The 23,367-nt window shown below is 48.3% G+C and overlaps 1 protein-coding gene across 2 annotated transcripts in view; it reads left to right on the forward strand.

Annotated features, from left to right (window-relative positions):
- The window catches only part of LINGO4 (leucine rich repeat and Ig domain containing 4), a 24,697-nt gene extending 10,667 nt beyond the window's left edge, over window positions 1–14,030 (forward strand). For both annotated transcript variants that reach the window (XM_080986025.1, XM_080986026.1), the window contains exons 3-4: window positions 7,444–7,551; window positions 11,743–14,030. In XM_080986025.1, the coding sequence (XP_080842151.1) occupies window positions 11,756–13,543 (1,788 nt within the window). In that variant the 5' untranslated portion in view covers window positions 7,444–7,551; window positions 11,743–11,755 and the 3' untranslated portion in view covers window positions 13,544–14,030. The remainder of the gene's footprint in view (window positions 1–7,443; window positions 7,552–11,742) is intronic.
- The last annotated feature ends 9,337 nt before the right edge of the window (window positions 14,031–23,367 follow it).

The raw sequence follows: 23,367 nt of genomic DNA on the forward strand, positions 1-23,367 counted from the left end.
GCTTGCAATACATGCTGAAGAGGCTCATTTATGTTCTGCAAATGATTCATGCTTTTATGTAGCTGTGCTGTTTTATACTTTCTGCATGCCCCATAATCATATTATTAAGCTGTTGTGTTCTACGTTATAAATCAAGGCTTGTTGGGAGTTGATTCTTTTTGTTTTCCAATGTGTTTCTTATCAATATTAATAATAATAATCAGTTTGGCGCCAGCAAACTTTTGTTCTGAAAGAGAAAAGTTTGACAGCCACTGCTGCAAAGTGTCGTTTTTGCAAATCTAATGAAGCCAAATGTTTGGGAGATCCAGGACAGGCAAAATGAAGTACTGGGGGAACAGTTAAACCAGAGGTCAGCAAACCTTTTCAGCAGGGGGCCGGTCCACTGTGCATCAGACCTTGTGGGGGGGCCAGACTCTATTTTGGAAAAGAAAAAAACAGAACAAATTCCTATGCCCCACAAATAACCCAGAGATGCATTTTAAATAAAAGCACACATTCTACTCATGTAAAAAAACACCAGGCAGGTCCCACAAATAACCCAGAGATGCATTTTAAATAAAAGGACACATTCTATTCATGTAAAAACATGCTGATTCCCGGACCGTCCGTGGGCCAGATTTAGTAGGCGATTGGGCCGGATCCGGCCCCCGGGCCTTAGTTTGCCTACCCATGAGTTAAATCATGGGATCCAATCCCAAAATTGATGCTCAGCAGCCTGAACAACCTTAGAAAGGGTTAGAGAAATTCATGGAGTGGGCGACTTTCCATGGCTGCTAGCCATCAGGGCTGTCTCCTGCCTTCAGGCTCAGGAGCAAGAAGACGTTGTTGTTGTTGTTTAGTCATTTAGTCGTGTCCGCCTCTTCGTGACCCCCTGGACCAGAGCACGCCAGGCCCTCCTGCCTTCCACTGCCTCCCGCAGTTTGGTCAAACTCATGTTTGTAGCTTCAAGAACACTGTCCCACCATCTCGTCCTCTGTCGTCCCCTTCTCCTTGTGCCCTCCATCTTTCCCAACATCAGGGTCTTTTCCAGGGAGTCTTCTCTTCTCATGAGGTGGCCAAAGTCTTGGAGCCTCAGCTTCAGGATCAGGCTAATAAGAACCATTAATTTAGATATTTCTACCTTCCTACCCACAATTCCCGATATTTCTATACCAATCTGATTCCAAAATTCATTAACTAACGGACAATCCCACCACATATGAATAGTAGCCATGTATAGCGCTCTCCTTCTCCGTGAATTTGTCCTTTAAAGCCATCCAGCCTGTTGGTCATCACTGCATCTTGTGGGAAAGAGTTCCACAGTCTTTAACTCTGCGCTGCATGCCAAAACCCGTTTCCCCCCCACCTGTACTGACTCTTCCAATATTCAGCTCCCAGAGATATCTGCGAGTTCTGGCCTCCCCCCCCCCCCCCGGAGAAAGACAAAGATTTCACTTTATTCATTCAATCATTCGTCTCTCTATATATTTTTTCCAATTTTAGATTTTTTTTAAAGACATACAAATCAAATAACTTCCCAATAAACACACAAATATGTATATATACAGAGAGAGAAAGAGGCCCTTTCCTTCATCCCCTTTGAGGTTTCTTATAATGCTAATTTTTAACACCGCATTTCCTATGTTATTCCATTTATTAGCTACTTCCCTGATTTTTACCTTAATCCTGCTAATGAACTTAATTGTGTACATTTTTTTAAAAAATATAACTTTATTGAATAATACAAATTTCCAGATATATCTGCAGAAACACAATTATTTACATATTTGCCAAACATAAACTGCGAAAGAAGATAGAAAATAAGAAAAAACGGGGGGAAAGAAGAAGAAGAAAAAGAAAACGCTGTTTTCCATAAACAGTAATTCCAGAATTACACTTACGTACATTATAAAATATAAATCTTAATTAAAATATAAATCTTAATTAAAATTTCTTAAAAGACTTCCACCACACTTCTTTTGTTATTTAATTCTCCTTTATCTCTGATCTTCACTTCCAGCCCTTTAGATCCCTTAGGATCTTCCAAAATTTGTGGAATACTGTATCTGAATAAAAGAAAATTGTACACAGTACAAAAATACTACAAAAATACTGTCTACAATTTTTTTATTCAGATACAGCATTCCACAAATTTTCGCCAATCGCCCTGAACTGATTCAAACGTTCTAGCCACAGGCTGAAGAAAACGGGAGATGATTTCTCCTTCCGCCATCCTCTGGTCTCAGAGGGGAAGGACAGGATTTTGAGCAGCCTTGCAGGAAGCGCCGCTGCCTGTCCCAAAATGCCTGCGTCCTTTTCCAAACCCACCTCAGCCAGCACCTTATGCCTCTCTCTCGGCCTTTTTTTTTTTTTTTTTTTTTTGCTTATAAATCATCTTTGATCCCTCCCTTTTAATGCATCTTCTGGAGTCGTGCCAAGGGGACACTTAGAATAAATTGAGTTCTGGTTCCCAGGCAGAGACGGCGAGGCTGTGTTGTGCTCCGGCCAGTCAGAGACATGGAGAGCCTTCCAGAGCAAGGAAGGGATGGCTGCAAGATGCTCTGTGGATCCCATCAACGCTAGAGATTTACCGTATTTTTCGCTCTATAGGATGCACTTTTTCCCCTCCAAAAATGAAGGGGAAATGTGTGTGCGTCCTATGGAGCAAATGCAGGCTCCTTGGCTTCAGCGATAGCAACGCGAAGCCTCCGAAGCGCAGAGGGAGCGCTCCCTCCACACTCCGGAGGCTTCGCGTTGCTTTCGCTGAAGCCTGGAGAGTGATAGGGGTTGGTGCGCACCGACCCCTCTCCCTCTCCAGGCTTCAGGAATAGCCACCTGAAGGCTTTGGAGCGCAGCGTGAGTTCCCGCTGCGCTCCGCAGGCTTCGGGTTCCTTTTGCTGAAGCCGAGAGAGCAAGACAAGAAACACAATGGGCAGAGACAAACAGTATGTGCATCGCAATTAGTGTGTCAAGCTAAGTAACCTGGGAGAGCAGAGTTCGAATCTTCACTCAGCCCTGAAGCTCGCTAGGCTCCCAAGATGCTGTGGTTACTATTATTATTATTATTTATTAAATTTGTTAGTTGCTTTATCTTTCCCAAGGCAACCCTTCGGATCCTTCCCATTAGTTTATCAAGTTCCGCATATTCCATTAATTTCATCCTCCATTCTTCCATTGTTGGTAATTCTTCTTGCTTCCATTTTTGGGCCAATAGCATTCTTGCTGCTGTTATTGCATATAAAAAGAGCTTATATTCCTGTAATGGATTTAGGAGTTGCTCGTGCGTAAGTTGCCGCCACTCCTGGCGAGGTTACCTGGTTAAATGCTTTCTGACTGAACAGCTTCCAGCATCGTGACTGTCTCAGTCACTGGCAGAATCCGTCAGTGGGCGTTTCTTAAACTTCTTCCAGCACAAAAGTTCCTTGACGCCTAGTCTCCGCCTAGACTCCCTGCGCGGAAGCCTTCTGCGCAGGGAGGGTGTGGGCAGCAGAGGACCCGTACTCTCTCCGCTGGTCTCCGGCGAGGAGTCTTGGAGCCTCCTCTCTGATTCCCCCATCTGCCCCCCTTCTCTACTGGTGTTACGCTGATTTCCTTCCCCAGCGGACGGGCTGCCTCTCTCCCTACTGGGACCCTCTCCGCCATCCCTCTGGAGCCTTCCCTCTGCCTCTAGCTCCGATGGCAGTTCCCTGACATCCATCTCCCCCCCAGGACCCCCCCCTCGGCGTCAATCTCTAGCCTCATGGGCTTCTCCAGATCAACGTGCAGGAGCTGCTCTTCCGAAGCGAACGCCTTCTTCAGTCTTTCAAAGGATTGCTGGGCACTTTCTGTCCAGGCGAACTTCCTTTTGCTACTGAGACAATCTGTGATGGGCGCTGTCAAGTGGGCGAAGTTCTTGATGAACTTCCTGTAGAAGTTGCTGAACCCTAGGAACCTCTGCACATCCTTCCGGGTTTTGGGGGCTTTCCATTCCAGCACTGCCTGCACCTTGCTTGGGTCCATAGCTAGTCCCTTGTCTGACAACTTGTACCCCAGAAACTCGACTTCCCTGGCGTGAAACTGACATTTTTCCAGCTTGACCCACAACTGGTGCTTCTGCAGCCTCTTTAGCACTTCCCTGACGTCTCTGACATGTTGCTTCTCATTGTCTGAATAGATTAAGACGTCGTCCAAGAAGGCTACGCAGTTCTTGTACAGCAGGAGCCCCAACACGTGGTGCATGAATGCTTGAAAGCAGGCGGAGCCCGATTGTAATCCAAATGGCATGACTAAGTACTCAAAAGCCCCCAGGGGGGTGAACATGGTGGTTTTCCATTCGTCCCCCTCCCTTACCCTGATCAAATTGTACGCTCCCCTGAGGTCCAGCTTGGTAAAAATGTTCCCCTGCCTCACCCGTGTTAAAATGTCGTCAATCCTGGGCATTGGGAAGGTCACGGGTTCTGATACCAGGTTTAACGCCCGGTAATCTACGACTAGACTGGGCTGATTAGTCCCTCTTTTGTCCACAAAGAACACCGGACTGCCCCCCACCGCCTTTGATTCCCTTATGAACCCCCTCTTCAGGTTCTTGTCAATAAACTGCCGTAACTCCTGCATCTCCCGGTCCGACATGGCATACAGCTTACCCACCGGCAGCTGAGCCCCTGGGAGTAAGTTGATTTGGCAGTCAAAGGGCCTATGGGGGGGTAGTCTATCCGCCTCCTTCTCACTGAAGACTTCCTTTAGGTCAGCGTATGGTGGTGGCACCTCTCCCTTTGTTTCCACCGCCAGCCCAGCCACCCTGGCCACTGTCATTCTTGGGGTTCCCCCCCCCATACAGTGTTCCAAACAGTAAGCTGACCCAAAGGTGACTGACCGCTGATGCCATGACACTACTGGATCATGCAGTGCCAGCCAGCTCATCCCCAGTATTATTGGGGGTCCTGCCAGTGTGGCCACGTGAAAGGCAATGGTCTCCATGTGCCTGGAAACCCTCATTCTCATTGGCGGGGTCTGGTGTGTCACTTCCCCTCCCAGAAGTTCCCTGCCATCGATGGTGGTCACTTGCAAGGGAAAATCCAGGGGTAGCAAGTGTATTTGGTGCTCCAAAGCGAAGTCCCTGCTGAAGAAATTGCAGGAGCTGCCCGAATCCAGCAGCCCCTCAACTTTGACTGGGTGCCCATTCGGGAGTTCTAGCACCACTGCTATGGCTATAGCTGCCCTGGGGGGGTCAGGCTGGGGCACTTCTATTGGTTGCTGGCCTGGCTGCTGGCCCCTCTGGTTGGCAGCCAGGCGTTGTCATTTCCCTGCGCCTGCCCTTCCTCCCCCTTCTCCTCACAGCCAGCAGCCCCCACCATCCCTTGCCAGGCCTTTCTTTGAGGGCAGACCCTGGCAAAATGTCCCGGCCATTGGCAGAGGAAACACTTCTTGGTGGTTTTCCAATCCTTCCCCTCCCTCTTGCGACCTTCACTGGAGTTTGAAACCTCTCTCGCGCGCGCGCCATCTATTTCCATTGGCTCAGCCGCCTGGGAAAGCTGTCTCGGTATTTCAGGAATGCGGTAGTCATGGCAACGTTCCCCTCTCACTTCGCGTTTCTCCTGAGCCCGCGCTTCCTGCCGCACTCCAATCGCAAGCACAGCCTTGGTCAGCTGATCCATCGACTGTGGGCGGGGCGCGCGGGACAGCTCGTCCTTCACCGTTGGGGACATCCCCTCCTCAAACAGCATTTGAATAGGTTCAGAGTCCAGATCCCACCCGAGCCGGTGGATCAACATTGCAAAGTGCGACCAGTAGTCTCTAACTGACTGGCTCCCCTGCTTGCACCCCATCAGTTCTCGCCGAGTCACACTTTGCTACACTTCACTGGAATACATCGCATCCATTGCCTGAAAGAATTTCTTAAGGTCCTTCAATGCATGATTTTGCGTCGCCATAAGGGGCCTGATCCATTCCCGTGCCCCATCCTCCAGATGCCCCACAATGTAGGCTACCCTTTGCCCATCGTCAGCAAAGTCATCATGCTGCAGTTCCAAAGCGTACTCTATTTCCGTTCGGAACGCATTGTAGTCCTGGGATTTCCCCCCAAACTTGTGTACCAGCCCCGGTACCTTCCTTGCGATGGGGGTGGGTCTGACCTGAGCATCCTGAGCTCGTCTTTCGTCCAGCTGCGCCGTCAGGAGAGCTACATGCTGTTCCAAGTCTCGGTTTCTCTCTACCAGACCTTGCACCCCAGCTGCTTGCTCCGTCTCTCCGGCTCCTCTGGTCTGGCTCATCGTGCTGCCTCTCTGGAGCTGCGCACAAGCAACGTCGGGGACTGACGGATTGCTGTAATGGATTTAGGGGTTGCTCATGCGTAAGTTGCCGCCACTCCTGGCGAGGTTGCCTGGTTAAACGCTTTCTGACTGAACAGCCTCCAGCATCGTGACTGTCTCAGTCACTGGCAGAATCCGTCAGTGGGCGTTTCTTAAACTTCTTCCAGCACAAAAGTTCCTTGACGCCTAGACTCCGCCTAGACTCCCTGCGCGGAAGCCTTCTGCGCAGGGAGGGTGTGGGCAGCGGAGTACCCGTACTCTCTCCGCTGGTCTCCGGCGAGGAGTCTTGGAGCCTCCTCTCCGATTCCCCCATCTGCCCCCTTCTCTACTGGTGTTACGCTGATTTCCTTCCCCAGCGGACGGGCTGCCTCTCTCCCTACTGGGACCCTCTCTGCCATCCCTCTGGAGCCTTCCCTCTGCCTCTAGCTCCGATGGGAGTTCCCTGACAATTCCTTTCTATTTATATCACTCCCCACAATGCCCAGTAAAAATGCTTCTGGTTTCTTTATAAATGTATATTTCAACATTTTTTTCAATTCATTATATATCATCTCCCAGAAGCATTTCACCTTTTTACATTCCCACCACATGTGATAAAATGTTCCCTCTTTTTCCTTACATTTCCAACATTTGTTACTTACTTTATACATTTTTGCTAACTTTACTGGTGTAATGTACCATCTATACATCATTTTCATCACATTTTCTTTTAGCGCATTACATGCAGTAAATTTTAAACCTTCTTTCCATAATTCTTGCTTCATTATATAAGGGGCAGCCCAATATATAATGCACAAGGTCCTCTAATTCAGGAAATCCCCTAATGCAAACACGTTTGTGCGTTGCTGTGCTGAAGTTTCTGAACTGTCTCCAGAGGCAGCTAAACGCGAGTTCAAGTGTCACAGCAAGATCTTATCCCCATCAATTTTCTCCACATCTGTAGCGGCACATGTTCCTCATCGCCAGCTTCAAAGATTTGTTGTCTTTTTCGAAAGGCACAGGGGAATTTGCAACTGCAGGCCGTGGCTAATTTCGGCCTCGACGGGTTATGCGAGTCCTTTGAGCTAAATGCCACGTTTAATGAGGATCTAACTATATGAAACGATGATTCACCTCAAATTAGGTTCCGCCTGCAGTACAGTACTTTTTCTGTTTGTGCTTTTTTTGTTTCCGAAAGGGGCGGGCGCAGATAAAAACCGTATAAACAGAAATCGGGTGCGTTCGTAGGAACTTAAGAAAAGAGTCGGGCGCCTTTTGAGGACGGTTCTTCTTCGCACAACTATACGTAAGTAAAATCGCAGAGATTCTTTATAAAAAGAAATTGCAAAGTGGGCATGAGTCTGGTTTAGGGCTGGGGGGAGGGGAGAGAAAGAAATTCTATGCAGTTCGCATTTTAATGCAAACTTTCCCTCGTACTCCGTTCCTGAGATAATCTGAGAAACCGATATCCTTTGAAACTCACACCAGGGCAGTTCTTCAGCGAAAATAGGTGTGCAACAATACACATTTTAAGGGTTAGTGTGCATTAAAGTGCATATATATATATATATATATATATATATACACACACACACAGTGGTACCTCGGGTTAAGTACTTAATTCGTTCCGGAGGTCCGTTCTTATCCTGAAACTGTTCTTAACCTGAAGCACCACTTTAGCTAATGGGACCTCCTGCTGCCGCCCTGCCGCCACCACACAATTTCTGTTCTCATCCTGAAGCAAAGTTCTTAACCCGAGGTACTATTTCTGGGTTAGCAGAGTCTGTAACCTGAAACGTATGTAACCCAAGGTACCACTGTGTATATATACACACAAACACACACACACAGTGGTACCTCTACTTACAAACGTGATCCGTTTTGGGGTACAGTTCACACCCTGAAAAGTCCCTAAGTAGAGCGTCGCTACTGTGCATGTGCAAAGTGCGTTCGCAACCTGAAAATCCGCAACATGAAGCGAACGCAAACAGAGGTATGACTATATATAGTTAAGTGTTTGGGGGTCCATTTGGATGAACCCCTGGTTCTATAAGATCTATAAGAGGAAGCCAGCCAAAGTAGCTCCTTTGACAACGTAGCGGCTTTCTCTGGCTAGTTAAGTGCCATGATTTAACATATCCAAAGAAATCGCTCTGCCACAGGAACAATATCTGAGGGAGACTTTGTGGATATTTAAGTTATAATTAGAAAACTCTTAATAATTATTCATAAAGGAAACAGCTTATAAGAAGTAAATAAGGAGGCTAGATACAGGAGAAAGGAAGACTTTTATTTGGTTGTTTGTATTGCTGTATGTTATGCTTATTGTATATTATGTTCACGTTTAATGTGGGTGGATTTCTGTATTGGGGGGGGTTATGTTATGTTGTAAATAAAATTTCCAAATAAACAACAAATGGGTGGGCTCTTCTGTTTGTGGGTTTCCCTAGCTGGCCACTGCGAGAACAGAATGGTGGACTAGATGGGCCACTGTGTAAGCTTGAAGTTGTTCGTTTTAAGCACACAAACTGACGTGGAAATGTGGTTGTCAGGGAACTGCCATCAGTGTCCGAGGGAGAGAGCAAGCTCCAAAGGGAGAGCGTCCCGGGAGTGGGAGAGGCAGCCCGTCTTCTGGGGAAGAGAATCAACGTAGCTCCAGTGGAGAAGGGGGGCAGATGGGGGAATTGGCGAGGCGGTCCCATGTCTCCTTGCCGGGGACCAGCGGGGAGAGTAGAGGTCCTCCGCTGCCTATGCCCTCCTTGCGCAGAAGGCTTCCGTGTAGGGAGAGTAGGAGGAGACATGGCGTCAAAGAGCTTCTTTGCTGGAAGAAGTTTAAGAAACGCCCACTGACGGATTCTGCCAGCGATTGAGACAGCCACGGGCGAGTGGCTGCCCGGACATGAAGACAGGGGGAAATTGAGAAGTCCGTCCCTGATCTGAAGGGTGGTGGAGAAGGGAAGGCAAACCCTCCCTCTGCCAGCCGAGAGGGCGGAGGCCCTTGCCCCTGTTTTCCTCCACGGGCTCCAGGCCCCAAACCATTTCATTTATTTTCCTCTATTCACGTAATATCTTTCTTCGGTTGTGAGACCCAAGATGTACAGTGGTACCTCGGGTTACAGACGCTTCAGGTTACAGACACTTCAGGTTACATACTCCGCTAACCCAGAAATAGTGCTTCAGGTTAAGAACTTTGCTTCAGGATGAGAACAGAAATCGTGCTCCGGCGGCATAGCAGCAGCAGGAGGCCCCATTAGCTAAAGTGGTGCTTCAGGTTAAGAACAGTTTCAGGTTAAGAACGGACCTCCGGAACGAATTAAGTTCTTAACCTGAGGTACCACTGTACCTGAAAGTACTTAACATTTGCTCTCTTCTCATATACAAGATTGGATCCAAAAGCCAACAGAATATGCAGAATTAGACGGTCTAGCAGAAAAAAATAAAGAATAAATCAAAACAGGAATTTGTTTCAAAATGGGAGGTTTTCAAAGGATATTTGAAATATAAATATTGTAGTTTAAACTCGGTTGCAGCATTCGAGGAACTTCAGTAACAGTTGAAAGAATTAAGATATATTAAGGAAAAGTTTAATGATGATAAAGTGTCTACTGGCAATAAGTTATATGGAATAGCCGGGAGGTTCGGTCTTTAGTGTTAAGGCCAATTTACGTCTCATTGTTTGTTAAGAAAATTCAGTATCTATGTTATTCCTGTGTGTAATTTGGTATTTGTGTTTTCTCTTTTTTTCTTTACTTGCAATTAAAAAGGGGGGGGGGAGAAAGTACCATATTTTTTGCTCTATAAGACACACCAGACCACAAGACACACCTAGTTTTTGGAGGAGGAAAACAAGAAAAAAAATATTCTGAGTCTCAGGAGCCAGAACAGCGAGAGGGATCGCTGCGCAGTGAAAGCAGCAATCCCTCTTGCTGTTCTGGCTTCTGGGATAGCTGCGCAGCCTGCATTCGCTCCATAAGACGCACACACATTTCCCCTTACTTTTTAGGAGGGAAAAAGTGAGTCTTATGGAGCAAAAAAATATGGTACTTAACATTTGCATCTTGCTCTTTGTGCAAAGAGTGGCGCAAGGCAGCGCTCTTTCTCTCCCCCATCCTGGTCTAGTTTTCACAGCAACCCTGAGAGGAAAGTTAGGCTGAGAGACCAAAGTCGCCCAGGGAGAGTTTTGAGGCCAAGAGAGGATTTGAAATCAAATCTGCCTAGTCTTAAGTCTGACTTTGCAAACATAGCACCACCACCGGCTCTCTAAGAAGTAGTTTTCGGATTTTGTGGTCAGTGTTTATTCTCTCTCTCTCTCTCTCTCTCTGAGTATCATAGAATTCTCCAAGGGAACCCAACAGCCATCTAGTCCAGCCCCCTCCAATGCAGGAAATCTCTCTCTCTCTCTCTCTCTCTCTCTCTCACACACACACACACACACACACACAACTCCCACACTCTTTTTCTCTCTCTGTCACACATAACACAGAGCTTCTCCATCATAGACATAAAAATACATTTTATTTCTCACATGCTCTCCCTGTTTCACACACACACCTCAAATTATAAGTATTATTCTTTTTTTATAAATTATAATTTAAATTTTATTAGTATTTTCCACACAACACTAAAAATATCGAAAAATAACAATACACAAAACACAAAAACCAGCATACAAAAAAACCCAAATCCATACCTTACAAGTTAATAATGTAAACACTAAAAGGAAAAACAAACATTGACTTCCAACAATCCCACAGCACCTCCTTTACCTCTCATTGTGTCTTCCTGTTTCCCTTATCATCTCTATCCTAGCATCTAGATACAAATCCCTCTTTCTTATCCTTTCACTTCACAAGGTTATTCCAGACTCAGCCAGATTTCTGTCCTCAAACCTCAGCTTTTAAGGTATTCATTTGGACACTCCCGTTCCTTTTTCACTTCACTTTTTGGTTTTGGCTTATTATATCTGTCAATTTGGCTAATTCTAAATATTCTGAAAGCTTACATAACCACTCTCCCCTAGTGGGTAACTGATTCCCTTTCCAATACTTAACCACGAGGATTCTTGCTGCAGACGTCGCGTATAAGAAAACATTAGTTTTGTCTTTTGGGATTATTATTATTATTATACCTCACCCATCTGGCTGGGTTGCCCGAGCCACTCTGGGCAGCTACCGACATATATAACTAACATAATATTACATTAAACTTTTTTTTAAAAAAAATCTTCCCAATACAGGGCTGCCTTCAGATATCTTCTTAACGTCGAATAGTTGTCTATTTCTTTGACATCTGATGGGAGGGCGTACCACAGGGCGGGTGCCACCACCGAGAAGGCCCTCTGCTTCGTTCCCTGCAACCTCAACTTTCACAGTGAGGGAACTGCCAGAAGGCCCTCAAAGGCGGACATGTCTCCACACGATCAGGGAGCTGTGCTTTCTCTCTTTCCAACCCTCTCCCTCTAACCGCAAGGCTCTCTTGCTGTCATTACTATCTTCAGGAAAACAAGCAAGATGGAGGCTTCCCCCGGGACAAAATGGCGGCCCCTGCTGCTGCTGCTCCTTGCCGTCATCCCAGCTACCATCTTGACGGGATCCAGGCACACCTGCCCTTCGCGGTGCAGGTGCTTGTCCCAGGACAAGGTTGTCTTCTGCAATGGCCGCAACCTGACGGCGGTACCGGGCCGGATCCCTCCGGATTCTGAGCTCCTGGACCTGAGCCAGAACGTCCTCCGCACCCTTCAGCAAGGCATGTTCTCCCGCTTGCAGGCTCTGAAAGAGCTGGACCTGAGCTACAACGCCCTCTCCAACATCGAGCCGGGCGCTTTCAACAGCCTGAAGAGGCTGATGACCCTCCGTCTGACCGGCAACAAGCTGAAGATGGTCCCCTCTGGCGTCTTCACGGGGCTTCCCAGCCTCGCCGTCCTGGACATCAGCGAGAACGAGATAGTCCTCTTCCAAGACCACAGCTTCAAGGACCTCTCTAGCCTACGAAAGCTGGAGGCCGGAGACAACCACTTGATCTTCGTGTCATCCCAGGCCTTCAGCGGCCTCCAGAGCTTGCGGCAACTCACTCTGGAGAAGTGCAACTTGACCGGCGTCCCGACGGAAGCCCTCTCACATCTCCGCCATCTTGTGGAGCTGCGGCTCAAGGTCCTGAGCATCGGCTCCGTCCCCGACCACTCCTTCCAGAAACTGCATCGTCTGAAGGTCCTTGAGATCCACCGATGGCCTTCTCTGACGGCACTGACGCCTCACAGCCTCGGGGGCCTGAACCTCACCGCCTTGTCCGTCACCAGGTGCAACCTCCGCGAGGTGCCTTACAAAGCCATCCACCACTTGGTCCACCTCCGGTTCCTCGACCTCTCGCACAACCCGATCACGGTCCTCCGTGGGAAGAAGCTGGCTGAGCTCTCCCGCCTTCAGGAGTTCCACCTCACGGGCGGGCGGCTGGCCACTGTCCAGGCCCACGCCTTCCACGGCCTCGTCCACTTCCGCGTCCTCAACCTCTCGGGCAATGGCTTGCGGACGCTCGAGGAGGGCGCCTTCCACTCGGTGGGGAACCTAGAGGTCCTACGGCTGGACGGAAACCCCCTGGCTTGCGACTGCCGCCTCCTCTGGATCATTCGCAGGCAGCGGAGGCTGAACTTCGAGGCCCGGCAACCCGTCTGCGCCACCAACTCAACGGGCGAGGGGAAGGTCTTCCGCAAATTCTCCGACATCCTTCCCGGGCACATCACCTGCAGGAAGCCCACCATCGAGAAGGAGACCCCTCCTCAGAGACTGAGCGTGGAAGAGGGCGGCCGGGCGATGCTGACCTGCAAAGGCGATGGTGACCCGCCCCCCACCATCTCCTGGGTGTCTCCCCACAACGTCTCCCTGGACGCCAGCCGCAGAGGCCGGCTCGCGGTCCTTCCCAACGGCACGCTGAGGATCCACCATGCCTTCCCTCAAGATGGCGGGGCCTACCTCTGCGTGGCCCGCAACGCCGCCGGCAACGACACCATGTGGGCCCACCTCCGCGTCTTCAGCAACTTCTCCGTCAGGGTCAACGCCAGCGCCCTCAACGCCTCGAGCGCTGCCCTCCCATTCCTCCTTGACATCGGCACCTTGGCGGGGATCCTGGCCATTGGGATTGTGCCCTTTCTCTGCTCGGTGGCCATCTGCTTCGTCTTCATCTCCCTCTGGAACAAGGGCAGGGGGACCACCAAGCACCACATCATCAACGCCGTACCCCGATATTCCCGGGGCTACAAGGCCGTAACGAACAGGCACAAAAGGGTGGCCCAGAAACCCAGATGAGGTACCAGCTCAACGTCTGAAGGACGCCATGTTGGTTCTCTTGGAATGCTAGTGCTTTACGAACCAAAGGAAGACATTTTGATTTTCATAGTTTACACGGAATTTCTCCTGCTTCTTTGGCCCCAGGCAGTGTAAAGTTTGCCAAAGAAAGGTGTAGATTCCCTGCCCCTGCTCCCAGATAATTTTAGAACCAAGATGGATGCTTTTTAGTCAGAGGCAGTGATCATTCTGAATCCCATTTGCTGGAAACCACAGAAAGGGAGAATTGGTCTTGTGTTTGAATCCGGGTATCCGGTTGGCCCCTGGCAGAATAGGATGCTGGACTAGATGGGCCAATGCTCTGATCCAGGAGGCTCTTATTATCATATGAGAATTATTATTACTTTTCTTAACTGCCTATGACCATAAGAACCCAGGGCGGGTCACCACAATTTGAACTACGATATCAGAAACAAATTAAAACAAACTGCAATCGCAAGGCTAGCATGAGTCAAAGGTAAGGAGGGTGCGCCTTCCGCGCACGACGAAAACTGTCTAGTGAAGGTCCCAGGCGCACCTCTGGGGGGACGGAGTTTCATAGCTGAGGGGCCACCACAGAGAAGACCCTCTCCCAGGCTGCCACCCCCGAACCTCTGAGGGGGGAGTAAGAATGAAGGGGGACTCCTCTGGCAGGTTGGCACCTAAGAGGCTTAGTAGGGAAGGCAGTGGTCTTTCAGGTATTTGGGGGCGAAGTCATTTAGGGCTTTAATAATAATAATAATTTATTATTTATACCCTGCCCATCTGGCTGGGCTTCCCCAGCCACTCTGGGAGGCTTCCAACAAAATATTAAAATACAATAATGCATCAAACATTAAAAGCTTCCCTAAACAGGGCTGCCTTCAGATGTCTTCTAAAAGTCTGGTAGTTGTTGTTCTCTTTGACATCTGGTGGGAGGGCGTTCCACAGGGCAGGCACCACCACTGAGAAGGCCCTGTAACATCGCTTCTTGCAGGGAGGGAACCGCCAGAAAGGCCCTCAGAGCTGGATCTCAGTGTCCGGGCAGAACAATGGGGGTGGAGACGCTCCTTCAGGTCTTCTGGACCGAGGCCATTTAGGGCTTTAAAGTTCAGCACCAACACTTTGAATTGTGCTCGGAAACGTACTGGGAGCCAATGTAGGTCTTTCAGGACTGGTGTTATGTGGTCTCGGTGGCTGCTCCCAGTCGCCAGTCTAGCTGCCGCATTCTGGATTAGTTGTAGTTTCCACATCACCTTCAAAGGTAGCCCCACGCAGAGCGCATTGTAGTAGTCCAAGCGAGAGATAACCAGAGCGTGCACCACTCTGGCGAGGCAGTCCGCAGGCAGATAGGGTCTCATCCTGCGTACCAGATGGAACTGCCCTGGATACAGATTTGACCTGTGCCTCCATGGACAGCTAGGAGTCCAAAATGACTCCCAGGCTGCGCACCTGGTCCTTCAGGGGCACAGTTACCCCATTCAGGACCAGGGAGTCCTCCATACCTGCCTGCCTCCTGTCCCCCAAAAACAGTACTTCTGTCTTGTCAGGATTCAGCCTTAATCTGTTAGCCGCCATCCATCCTCCAACCGCCTCCAGGCACTCACACAGGACCTTCACCGCCTTCACTGGTTCTGATTTAAAGGAGAGGTAGAACCCTTTAAACACTAAAGGGTCGTGAATTAGGCCTGAGTAATGAGAATACGACACCTAGAGAGGGAAGTTTAAGCAGCAGGCGGGAATGAAGAATTGAGAGCCCCCCCCCCCAGGCTCAGAGCGGGCTTCCGGTTCTCCCCTAGCTCCTGTGCCTTGAACTTTCCCTCACCTGAGAGGAAACACCTGAGGTCGTGTGATGTGGCTGACGTCACAGGGTGCCCAGTGACTGACAGATGGGCTTCTACCTATCAAAGTGGCCCTGGTTGTAGAGGGCTTGCTCCCTATTTGACCCAAGCCTCTGGCCCAAAATGGTCCCATTCCCCGTACGTTGAGTATTCCAATAAAAAGTAAACAGAGACTATATCTGTCACCAAACCTGATAGCTCAGTGGTTGAGCATCTGCTTTGCATGCATAAGGTCTCTCCTGGGAGGGGGTGTCCCAGGGCTTTTTATCTGCTGCTACCTCCCGTCAAAGTTGGGGTCCCTGTGTTAGAGGGGGCGTCCCTCAGAGGGCATTGCCAAGGCCCCCGATCAATGCTGTAACTGGTTCCATGAAAGCAAATCCACTCTCCTTCTTCTCTCGTACCTGAATCAGCCACCGCTCACTTCTAATGCCAAACCAGGTGGCCAAGTGCCTTTCATTTTTCGAAGTGAAATGGAGCCACCCCCAAAAAGGCCATGTTTTCTCCAGGCTCAGATGTCTCCCCAGGGATGTAAGAGTTATAGGTAAAGGTAAAGGGACCCCTGACCATTTGGTCCAGTCGTGGCCGACTCTGGGGTTGCGGCGCTCATCTCGCTTTATTGGCCGAGGGAGCCGGCGTACAGCTTCCGGGTCATGTGGCCAGCATGACTAAGCCACTTCTGGCGAACCAGAGCAGCGCACGGAAACGCCGTTTACCTTCCCGCCGGAGTGGTACCTATTTATCTACTTGCACTTTGAGGTGCTTTCGAACTGCTAGGTTGGCAGGAGCAGGGACTGAGCAACGGGAGCTCACCCCATCGCGGGGATTCAAATCGCTGACCTTCCGATCGGCAAGCCCTAGGCTCTGTGGTTTAGACCACAGTGCCACACGCGTCCTGTAAAAGTTATACCAGTTGCAAATGGACAACAACAAAAAAGGGCTCGCCCTCTGTCGCTTCCAGGACCTGAGCGCCTGGGTGGGATGAAATTCTGCACTACTATGCATGTTTCCCTGGGAGTAAGCCCCACCGTCTGCCCAGGGGCTGTTTCGGAGGTGAATGGTAGCGGCTGAGGGACCGCCACCTTCACCCCCTGCCTCGCAAGCGTCTGGTTGGCTGCTGGGAGAAGCAAAATGGTGGACTATATGGACTCTTTAGTCACATCCATTGGAAGCTGGCCTATTAGGGGCCAATGGAGCAGGGCCCCAACGACTGTGGGAAAAGCGGGTGGTGGGATGCCATATTTTTCAAAAGTAAAAATGCGGACATCTTGCCTATTTCCGCCCAGACACTGCTTTCGACCACAGTATTCCGGGGAATTCTGGACTTATGGCAACCCTAGTGGAAGAGGCTGTTTTCTGGTGGGATTCGATTCCATGCCAGCAAATTCAGGGTTGCGCGATGAATGCTGGTTTCGCCACGAACATCGCCATTTTTTTGCTTTAAGGAAAGTGACGGTGAAATGCCCTGAGGTGATACTTGCTTGACAGAATGGCACCCAAAAATTCAGAATAAGTGCTCGATAGCAGCATCTATAGCTCGATAGCTCGATAGCACCGCGAACAAATTGGGGCGAATGTTCTTTAAAAGTGTTGTCCGGAGGCAACCAGAGAGAGCTTTCTGTTCCTCTCTCATAACACTGGAATCTGAACGTTGGAAGATTCGGGACGGAGAAAAGGAAGGATTTCTTCCCAGAGTGAAGTGTTAAACTGGGGAACTCCCTGCCACAGGAGACTGCCATCAACCTGGGGGGCGTGAAAAGAGGATTGGACAAATTTGCAGATGAGAAGACCATCAATGGCTTCTTTTATATATATATATACACACATTTTTATTGATTTCTTAACATATCAATTCCAACAGTCATACAACATATCTTCTCATCTTATGCAATGTTTTAGACTTCCGTCAACACCTCTGATGATTTCCCGTTCTTTATCACTTATTCTGCATTTCTTGATTTCTATATTGCATTTAATTGTCCTTAACTAATAATTCTTTTCATAGTCTTTCTTGTAACATTTCAAGATAGCCCACCTTACACAACTTCTTGCAGTTCTACTAGCGTAATCTGTTCATTCCAATTGCTTTTCAAATAGTTCATATATTTACTCCAGTCTTCTGAGAATCTCTGGTCCCACAGGTTTCGAATCCTTCCTGTTAATTTATCTAATTCTGCATAGTCCGTCAACTTCATCCTCCATTCTTCTTTCGTCGGTAATTCTTCTTGCGACCATCAATGGCTTCTAGCCACAACGGATAGGTTTATCAGCTGCCGGAGGCGAGGTGTCTTTGAATCCCAGTTGCTGTTGCTCTCAAGGTCCTGTTTGTGGATTCTTGTTGAGGGATCATCTTTGGTCATTTCCACACGCAGCGCCTTCTGCTCCCTGGAAGTGAGACGGGAATGCCATAAATCCACCTCACAGGATGACGTCAAATTTGGGAGCTGTGCCGAAGAACAGGGTCCACGAGGAAAATGACTTCAGTACAGTACACGGCAATGGTATTGCCTTCAATTCCATAAGCAAGTTTCTTAGGGCGCTCCTCACAGACGAATGTCAGCAGCAAAGATCTCAGCAGTGCTGGGTGCGAATTCTGACGGCTGAGCTCCCTGCAGTGACAGTTGCAGAGGAAGAAGAGGCGTAATAATAATAATAATGTTCTCCTTGGGATCTGAACCCTGCCTTGAGATCCCTTCTGCCTATGATTGGTGCTCAATGATTTCGAATCAGCCTGTACATCTATAAATAAATATGATTCATTTTTTTTGCACATGAAACTCTCCATCTCTGGTGCCTTTTCTGTCTGGACAGAAATGATCCGTGCTGGGTTATTGTAAGAGATTAAAGAAAAAGAAAAACCACTGGTTCCTAAGACTTAAACATCCTAGGATCCTTTAAATAAGTTCTGGGCAAAATTGGCAAAAAGTAGCAAAAGTTTATTGAAAGGAAAACATCATTGCAAGATGGGTGACCAATACAGCGTTATATCCATAGCTGTCAACCGTCCTTTATTTGGCGGGAAAGTCCCTTATCCCAGTGCCGTGTCCCGCTGCTGTCCCTTATTGATGATGTCCCTTAAATTTCCTGGGTTTCAAAGCAAGCAGCTCCTCTCCCTCCTCCCTCCCTGCTGGCCAGGGAGGAGGGAGGCTCCAACTGTGTTGCTTGGCTGCGTTGCTCACCCAGTAAGGAGGCTAAGAACGACTGGGGGGTGGAGCTTGCATGCCTTGTGCCAATCAAATTGGCCGTGTTGCCTGGGGACTCGCCTTTGCTCTGCGCTTCCCAGCAGAGAGGTGATGGTGTTTTTCCTTGCTGCATCCCCTTTGCCGGGTTGCTGCGCTGTGGGAACCACCGCTTGAGGCTTTGTTCGGCTGCTGGCTGGGCTTTCTGCCTTTGGCTCGGAGGGGCTCAGAAGTTGAACATACCTGTGCCCGGAAAATCCCTTATTTTGGCTGCTGATTCCTTATTTTCGAGGCTGCTGGTCCCTTATTTTCAAATCTGTAAGTTGACAGCTATGGTTATATCCTTTTCCCGAGCGCAAAAGTCCCTCCTCTACATGCCCACCTGGAAGGGGCGTGCAAAGTTTACAGCGTATCACGTCCGCCTTATTAACATATGACCACCCCACTTCCCCTGTTAATCATTGTGCAAATATGGTCAAAGCCCCCTTCTATCTGACGTATGCAATATACCGCAATTTGTCCCAGTTATGTGCGGTAACCACATATGCAGGCACAAACTAGTTTCTCATCTGATAAAGCTAAAAGGCAAACCATAATTTGCCTACCAAATGATCCAGCCCCGGGTGCAAGAGGTCTCCATGTCTGGGTCTCTGACCACAAGCTGCGTGTCTTATGAACATTGTAACCACGAGTTCTGCTAAATGTATATATCTGTCACCTTGAAACTGTTTGTGGTCATCTACCAGATATATATGTTCTCAGCTTGTGGTCACCTATCAGTTATACGTTCTCAGCATTTGCAACACTTATCAGATTCTATCTTGGTCCTCAAACTTAATCTGTTCCGGAAGTCCGTTCCAAAACCAAAGCGTTCCAAAACCAAGGTGCTATTTCCCATAGAAAGTCATGCAAAATGGATTAATCCGTTCCCGACTTTTAAAAACAACCCCCAAAACAGCAATTTAACATGAATTTTAATATATAATGAGGCCTTGATCCATAAAATGAAAGCAATAATCAAGGTAAAGGTAAAGGGACCCCTGACCATTAGGTCCAGTCGTGGCCGACTCTGGGGTTGCGGCCTCATCTCGCTTTATTGGCCGAGGGAGCCGGCGTACAACTTCCGGGTCATGTGGCCAGCAGGACTAAGCCGCTTCTGGCGAACCAGAGCAGCGCACGGAAATGCCGATTACCTTCCTGCCAGAGCGGTACCTATTTATCTACTTGCACTTTGACGTGCTTTCGAACTGCTAGGTTGGCAGGAGCAGGGACCGAGCAACGGGAGCTCACCCCCTCACGGGGATTCGAACCGCTGACCTTCTGATCGGCAAGTCCTAGGCTCTGTGGTTTAACCCACAGCGCCACCCACGTCCCATTTATAATCAATGCACTGTACTAGAAAATAAATAAGATGGTACTGTAGATGATAAAAATCAAAATTATTATTTTTTCTTACCTGCACTGATGATAGTCGTTGTTTGGATGGGGGGCTTTTATCTATTTCCGCAGTCACACAATCAATCAATCAGTAGCTGAACTGGGTTCCACACTGTCACAAAAACAAATGAACCGAAAAAGCCTCAAAAACAAAAATGCAAAAGGACCAAACTTAATCCATTCCGGAAGTCCATTTGACTTCTGAAATGTTCAAAAACCAAGGCACAGCTTCTGATTGGTGCAGGCGCCCCGGAAACAATAGCCGACAGCCAGATCAGATGTTTCCGAGAAACGTTCGAAAACTGGAACACTTACTTATGGGTTTTCGGCGTTTGGGAACCAAGGCGTTTGAGAACCAAGGTACCACTGTATAATAAACACATTATAAAATTATAAAAACAATTTCGGTTAATGGGCAAAAATAGGCCATAACTTTATTGGTTACAGATGTGAGTGGTTTGACTTAAGCACTGGGTGAAACCAGACTATATCCCAACTTCTGCCCATCTGCAGGGAGTCTCCTAAGGGTAAACCACTGGAAGGGGGAGCCTTATGATTGAAATAAAAAAATTAAGGTCCTATATATATAATAAATGTTCATAAATGTACCAAGCAAACATGTACATAAATATATAAGCCACATGTCTGAAGCAGCACAGAAAAAAAGAGCCCAAAAACCATTTTGACTCCCAAACTGAGCAAATGATTTCTCTGCAAGGTGGAAGGAAAATGGAAAGGCCTCCCCATTGTCTTTTCCTTCACAAATCCTGTCTTAAAGGTATGTCTGTGTTTGAATAGGGTGAGCCTGTGACCTGGCTCAGGAACTAAGTATTTGTCATTACAAAAGACTGGCCAGGCTCCCCAGGGTATCCAATCAAGTGAGCATTAACAGGTAACTTGCCAGACAGAAGGTAAACAACGCACTCAGATTTCTGTTGTAGACCGCCCTTTCTGTGATGTAGGTATGATGTTTCTGGGGGCAGTCTTGGGCTCCAGGGTGGGCAATTTAAAATGTCTACATATAAGGGCAGGCACACCTTTGTTCTGGGTCCTCCTCCTTTCCTGCGTGTGAAGGGAGCACCCTATTGCAACAGATCAATAAAGATCAGGCTTACTAGCTGCTTTGCTACTCAATATTTTCTGGTTGGCCTCTGTTCTTTTCTCCGACCAATGGAGAACCTACAAAGGACTCTATAAGGGCTCTTGTGTCCCCCATAAAGGAATAAGGGCAGATTTTCATTTATTACATGATATACATCAAATCAGGGTGCCCCCAGGGTCGCCGGTGGGTCATGGCATGGCCCTAGCCCTTGACCCGGCTTTGGACAGGATCCACACCCCCTTTAACGGGATAGGAGCAGGCTACCATCCCCCCTCCCATCACAAAGGCTTACCTAACTGCACAAAGTTGTGACGATTGCTACAAGCAAGGCAAAAACCAAATGGCTGGTGCCAATTTGCCAGGTGGGAAAAATTCCTACCTGGACTCACCAATATGGCGGCCGACATATGTCCATAGAAAGGTCGAGTCGTTTTGTTGTTTAGTCGTGTCCGACTCTTCATGACCCCCTGGACCAGAGCACGCCAGGCACTCCTGTCTTCCACTGCCTCCCGCAGTTTGGTCAAACTCATACTGGTAGCTTCGAGAACACTATCCAACCATCTCATCCTCTGTCATCCCCTTCTCCTTGTGCCCTCCATCTTTCCCAACATCAGGGTCTTTTCCAGGGAGTCTTCTCTTCTCCTGAGGTGGCCAAAGTATTGGCGTTTCAGCTTCAGGATCTGTCCTTCCAGTGAGCACTCAGGGCTGATTTCCTGAAGAATGGAGAGGTTTGATCTTCTTGCAGTCCATGGGACTCTCCAGAGTCTCCTCCAGCACCAGAATCCAAAAGCATCCATTCTTCGGCGATCAGCCTTCTTTGTGGTCCAGCTCTCACTTCCATACATCACGACTGGGAAAACCAGAGCTTTAACTATACGGACCTTTGTTTCTGGAGGAGGAACCGGCAAGCCACTCCAGTATCCCTGCCAAGAAAACTCCATGGACAAAGACAACAGGTTGAGTCATACTGAAGCTTAAAAAGAGGGTGGGTGGGCTGGGAGATCCGGCGAGGAGGCAAAAGGAGGCCGCGCCGCAGTTTAAATGTCCTGTGGCCACGCCCCCGGCCACCCCAATTGGTCAGCTAGGGGCGAGATGCGGTCAGGAATCTTGGTGACATTGGCGGCAGTCCTCCGCCCCCAATCCAGGTCACTGGGGGTCCCAGATGCCAGTTTGCAACACAGCCCCCCCAGGGAAGGGGAACAGATTTTGCAACTCCTGTCAAATTCTACACACACACACACTATTGTCCTACAGACAATTGCTTAAGAACATCCTTGTTGCTTGAAAACATCCTTTAAAATGGCAGAGCTATGGATTGTGGTCTTCAGACCTGCTTTTATGGGAAAGCATTACTAAAAGCATCCTTAAAATTATAAAAACATGGAAAGGCAACATATATCTCACAGTTGTCATCCCCTGAATGTCCCAATTGCGCAGCCTTAGTTAGTACAACCTTGTGCTTGGCATCTTCCCTTAATACTCCAAATATTAGCTAAATAATAACATTTACTAATTAAAGAATTTAGGGGGATCTGCCCACTCACCCCACAAACTTATAACAGTCACCTTTGAGTTCTTCTGTGATTTCTAGACTCTAGGCCTTTAAGAGCATAAGTATAAGAAGGAAATAAACTGAGTCATTTACATTCCACTGCTGTGTGTGTTTTGATGTTTTCTTAGCATTCTTAAGTCTATTTCATAGTTCAGCAGAACAGCTTGCAATGCTTTGAATGCTGGAAAGATATTTAGCCCAGAGGCATTTGAGAGGAGCTCAAATTGAACTAGGAACTTAACTAGTCTGTTTCATAAAGGGTCAAACATGAACTGGGATAAGTTCCTTTTGGGGGCAAGTTGGACTTGAACTGGGATTTCCTAGCTGTTCCAGAGACCTTGTGTGTAGGATGGCAAAATGCAAAGAGTGTTGGGACCCCCGGTGCCAGAATAAAGGGGATTTTCACAAGCTTCCTTTGGAGATAGGAGAGAGGCTGCTCAAGCACTAAAATCAGGCATAACCCTTTGCCAGTCTTCCAGCGTGAACTTTGAGTCACCAGGTGTCATAGGGGCCCTGCCCATCTGTTTTTTTTTTTTAAAAAAGAAGACTCACAGTAGGTGGACTGGTTTTGGATCTGGCCCTCAGGTTAAAAGAAGTTCCCCAACTCTGATTTTTTTCTTTTTAAGGCACAGCACAAAAGGAAAATGGATTGGGAGGGAAGAGAAAGAAAGCAAACTCAAGGTTCTTACCTGCAATAAATTTATATATGTAGATTTGTC

Source organism: Podarcis pityusensis (assembly GCF_964106645.2).
Source record: "Podarcis pityusensis genome assembly, chromosome: 16".
Taxonomy (NCBI): domain Eukaryota; kingdom Metazoa; phylum Chordata; class Lepidosauria; order Squamata; family Lacertidae; genus Podarcis; species Podarcis pityusensis.